The following is a 4,908-nucleotide window of genomic DNA, read 5'->3' as shown; positions in this document are numbered from 1 at the left end:
TGAAGTAGCACTTACATGCTTTATCACTAGGAAAATGAAATGTCAATTGGGTGAACAGACTGTCTTCTTATCATAGATGAATGACAAGTGAATGAGAAGCAGGTGTGTGAGTAAGGAGCCAGCAGGAGCTTAACCCTCTGGAGGACGTCCCACAGTTGGTGACAATCTGCCACATTCACACCAGAGTAGGATAAAAGGCAGAGCAAAAGAGGAAATAAAGGAGGAAAAGCTGACGTATGTGTGGCTCCAAGTGATTGTGTTTGTAGTTTTATTTTATTATTTCTTACATCCATCCAAAAAACGTCTTTATTTAGCAACAAATTACAACAGCATATACTGTAAATGCAAAAAAGTTACAAATGCACCATTTTAAGCTGTTAATTGATAGATGCTAGGCAACATGATGATGTCACAATATCTAATATAGATGAGAACCTTCATAGCAACCCATCATGTACACATCTGCAGAGTTTGGTTCTTCTTCTTCTTGTTACTCATATTGTTGTTGTTGTTGTTGTTGTTAATATTATTAATTTTACACCTGCTTTATTTTTTGTGTTCTCTAAATCATTTTGAATTGCTCTAACTTTTAGGACTGGAGCTGTAGTTGTTGTTGTTGTTGTTGTTGTTTTTTAACTATTTGTAAAAACAAGCATACAAAGACCTGCCTAACACACAGTGTTTCAACTGGCTTGGCGCCCAAAATAGTCACAACCTCCACATGTGATTCAACTGTGACGTCAGGACATCTCACGTTTTCATTGGATGGGTGCGGCTCAGTTTAAATACCCTCCAGCCGAGCCCCTGAGCTTTGACAGCAACAGCTCAAGAGCGGCTGAAGGCTCCAGGCAGCTGCTGGGACTCTGGACACCTGCTGCTACAGAGGCGGCACAAGGTGGGAAGATCAATAACAGAAGTACAAGAAACAGGAAGAAGGTGGTTTTGTGCAGCTGCAGTTCAGTTTTTGCTTTACTTTTAAAGTTGCTAGTCCTGCATAGTTATGTCATATTCATTTAAACATGCTATACTCTTTTAGGTTATGTTCTGTGATATGTCAAGACGTGTGATGTATTTGCAAAAATATTTTTTGCATATAGAATAACTTAAAATTATATTTCTGTAATTTTTGTCTATTAAATTTTCCTCATTAAATTTTTTTATATGCTATTTTTTCATCTCATAAATAAAATGCTCGGTTTTGAATAAATTCAGGTCGAAATTCTAATAACTGACCTATAACTGTTACTTTTATGTGTGTCAGTGCATGTGACCTCTGAATTTACTCATCTGTGAAGCAGGCATCGCCGTGTTTTGTCAACAATATGTGTTTATTTGTGCCCACACTGTTTTGAAGTGCAGAGTTAAGGCAGCTTTACTTAAGCACGCCCCAGAGCTGCAGAGTGAAATTTAATCCAAAGATATTGACAGGTTCATACTGACTACTGGCAAGATGTAAATTATGTCAAAGGTAAATAGGGGAAAGGTTGCAACTTCAGTAGTCTACCTGTCTCTCCGATTATTTCAATTATAGCTAATATAGGCTACTTATCTTTAAAAAAGTGTCTCTTTGGAAGGAAACTCCTTTCCAAAGAAGTAACACTCTCTGTACTTTCAGAGCTCATGCCCATGCCATACTTGTAATAGATAGGGGATCATGTGCTAAGAAAACACAGCAGGAGGCGTGAGGCTATTTGTGGACATACTCATATATAGAGAGATGATGAGGGATGGAAAAGTAGAGAGAGAGAATGAGAAACATAATCCTTGTTAATGTCATTTACGTACAATTGAAAGATTAAACTCCAACTGGAGCCAACATCTGACCACTTCTCAGTCTAATAAGGTCTCATCCTAGAAACTACCCCAACAAACTCAAAACTGATTCTCAGAAAGTATAATGTGCATTTATCTGATATGATTATACCTGATTTATGTTCTTCTTGTCACATTGTTGTGAATCACATCCTGCAAACTTATAGGAATATAGGTTTTATTAACATCTGGACAACTGGATGGAAAAACCAGTAATGTTATATATATATTTTTAAAAAGTATGCTATACTTTTTTCTGCACAACTTTTCTAATTACAAAAAGTTGTTACCATAAGAAAAATTAAGAAATCAAATCACAAAAAAAAAAAAAAATTACAAGAATCCAAATCGTAACTCAACAAAACCACAAGCATGATCGTAACACTGGGTTTGAAGGTTAACATTGACAATTCCACAAGTTTCTAAGAAAGAAAATTGTGCATATACAGTTCACTTAGGAACATGAGGATGGAAGAATGTGAATTTATTTACTGCACCAAGTCTCAGCCCTGTTAACATGATTTTTCTTCTTTCTTTTTAGAAGTCCATCACCTGGCGAGGTCGTTCCTCCTTTGTAAAATCTCCACAGCTGTTAAAGGCAATCAGTCATGTCATCTGCAGTGCTGTTCAATATGCTGCGTTGTGGTCGCTCCACAATCTCCAGACAAACCTTCCTCTCCATACGATCCTCACCAGAAACCTCCACGGCCTCTGGACAGGTGAATCTGAGACTTACATGTGATGTTCTGTTTCAAAATTATAAAATCATGTAATCCTACTTTCAGAAAATTGGAACAGAATTTAATTATTTGTTCAGATTGGGTTTGTTTGTTTTTTGCATGATTACAAATCCAGAGTTTTCTATTTACTATTAACACTTCAATCTCATTTGAAGCACCAGGAATGTGATTTATTTATTTTAGACATAGTGTGACCTGAAAAGACAGATTGCTTAAATATTTTGTCAATAGTGTTAACAAAAAGATCATTTTTTTGTCATTAGACATAAATTTTATGACTATTTTGGAAAATGGATTAGTTGCTGGTGAGTAAAGTAACCATGTAACGTCTTCTTTGAAACAACACAATTCTCACGATCTTATAATAAGAAAAATAAATCCCTGATCAGATTTTACACAAACAAGCTACAACAGTAGTCTAACCTTGTCCTGGATGATCGTCCTGTAGGTGGGCGGGGCATTGTTTGGGACGGTGGGCGTGCGGCAGGGAAGTGGATCAGTCAGATTGGACGGTGACATCAGCGTCCGTCCAGTGACCTGGGACTCATTTGGTATTTGGGACAACAGGATAGAAGAACCAATACTACTGCCCTCCAGTATCAGATATGGAAGACCCATCCCACAGGTAGGAAAGAGCAGTGGGTGGATAAAAGAATAATAAATACACTCACCTGCCACTTTATCAGGTACAGCTGCAAATGCAAGTATCTATCAGTCAGTCACATGGCAGGCTAAAGGCTTTAGGCTAAAGTTCAAACTGATGCTAACATGTCAACCAAAATCTCTGAGAAATATTTCCAGCACCTTGTTTAATCTATTCCATGAAGACCTGAAGTACTTCTGCAGGCGAACTTGAGTTTAGTTGGGTACTGGCACCGTGTACCTATTAAAGTAAAGTAAAGAGCATAGGTTGAATAGATATATTCAGAAATGCACAAATAGTTAAGTATTGAAGTATACAATGACTGTTTTCAGTGGCTATTTTAAAGGCATGGTCACAGGTTCAAAAAGATTTTAACCTAACATGTTACATATCCCCCCATGGTTGGGACACATGAATGAAATGGCTAATCAGTCAGTTCAGTTTATCAACCAAAGGTTGTCTTCCTCCACCTCTCAGGTCAGTCTGTCTCGGGTCGGCAGTACGTCTGTTCTCGGTCTTAGGAATCAGAACGAGGACCGTCTCCGCATCGGCCGTATTCATGACAACCTACTGTACTTCGCTGTGTTCGACGGCCATGGTGGCCCGCATGCTGCAGACTACTGCTACACCTTCATGGAGAAATTTATCAGGTTGAGCATACTGCCTTTAAATATGAGAACATAAACAACTGAATACTGGACAAGCTGTGTAGTCATTAATGACTGCACTTCACAAAAACAGACAAACAAAAGACCTAAATTCGTTTTTTTGGTGCAGAGATGCTTTGGAACAGGATGATGATCTGGAGAAAGTTTTAAAGAAAGCCTTTTTAGATGCTGACAAGGCTCTACACACACATCTCAGCTACTTCAACAATGGTGAGACACAAGTCATTTCTCTGAAGCCGTAAAGATTAAAGTGCTGGAAGCCAACATGGTAAAAAGTGATTCACGTTTCGAGTTTGTCAGGTCTTATCAGCAGGCACAATGTGACTTGTTGTATTTGTGAAATCTTTAAGATACCTAAAGGAAGTTACACAATATGTTAACACCAACTATGTCTTGTAGTTTCTAAGACATAAAACAAAAAACTAAATAGAGAACTGTGACTTTGCTGATAAAGAGTGAATCAAAGTGATTTAAAAAAGGGTTAGTATTGGACAACTGAATTTTAATTGTGATGCTCTGAAAGTAAATAGTAATAAAGAGTTCATTATGGTTATTCAGTGAGAGTAATGGACTTTTCAATGAAAAGTTGAAGTTAGCATAGTGGATAAATCTGGAGGTGACATGGTGCAGCTGTAAAGTGACTTAGCCAACAAATAAACCTAAACCCATAACTGGTTTAAATTTGGATCCCACCTTCAAGGTCATCTTCTTCTCTGACCAGGAACATGTCCCTCATTTTTATATTTCCTGGCTTCTGTACTGTGAACTTGTGCACCTCCAAGGGTGAAGCCCAAACCACATATAAACAGATTTAGCGACTGATGGTTGGTCACTAGTGGACTTTCCAGGCTCCAGTTGCATAGGTAACCATATCTTTGCCATCTTCTCATATGCAGTGTTGGGAAGGTTACTTTTAAAATGTATTCCATTACAGAATACAGAATACGTGCCCCAAAATGTATTCTGTAACCTATTCCGTTACGTTACTCAATGACAGTAACGTATTCTGAATACTTTGGATTACTTAATATATTATCATGCTTTT

General features: G+C 37.7%; 1 protein-coding gene across 2 annotated transcripts in view; it reads left to right on the top strand.

The window, feature by feature from the left end:
• The first annotated feature begins 804 nt into the window (after positions 1-804).
• ppm1ka (protein phosphatase, Mg2+/Mn2+ dependent 1Ka) overlaps positions 805-4,908 on the top strand; it is a 5,873-nt gene continuing 1,769 nt past the window's right edge. Inside the window, exons 1-5 of one of the 2 annotated variants that reach the window (XM_005752638.2) lie at positions 805-895; positions 2,357-2,531; positions 3,001-3,177; positions 3,673-3,845; positions 3,973-4,073. In XM_005752638.2, the coding sequence (XP_005752695.1) occupies positions 2,421-2,531; positions 3,001-3,177; positions 3,673-3,845; positions 3,973-4,073 (562 nt within the window). In that variant the 5' untranslated portion in view covers positions 805-895; positions 2,357-2,420. Of the gene's footprint in view, positions 896-2,353; positions 2,532-3,000; positions 3,178-3,672; positions 3,846-3,972; positions 4,074-4,908 lie in introns of both variants that reach the window. The other variant, XM_005752637.2, reaches the window with a different exon arrangement.

Source organism: Pundamilia nyererei, unplaced genomic scaffold (assembly GCF_000239375.1).
Source record: "Pundamilia nyererei isolate P.nyererei 1_Seehausen unplaced genomic scaffold, PunNye1.0 scaffold00369, whole genome shotgun sequence".
Taxonomy (NCBI): domain Eukaryota; kingdom Metazoa; phylum Chordata; class Actinopteri; order Cichliformes; family Cichlidae; genus Pundamilia; species Pundamilia nyererei.
Note: the sequence above shows the minus strand (reverse complement) of the source record. Positions and strands in the feature narration are given on the sequence as shown.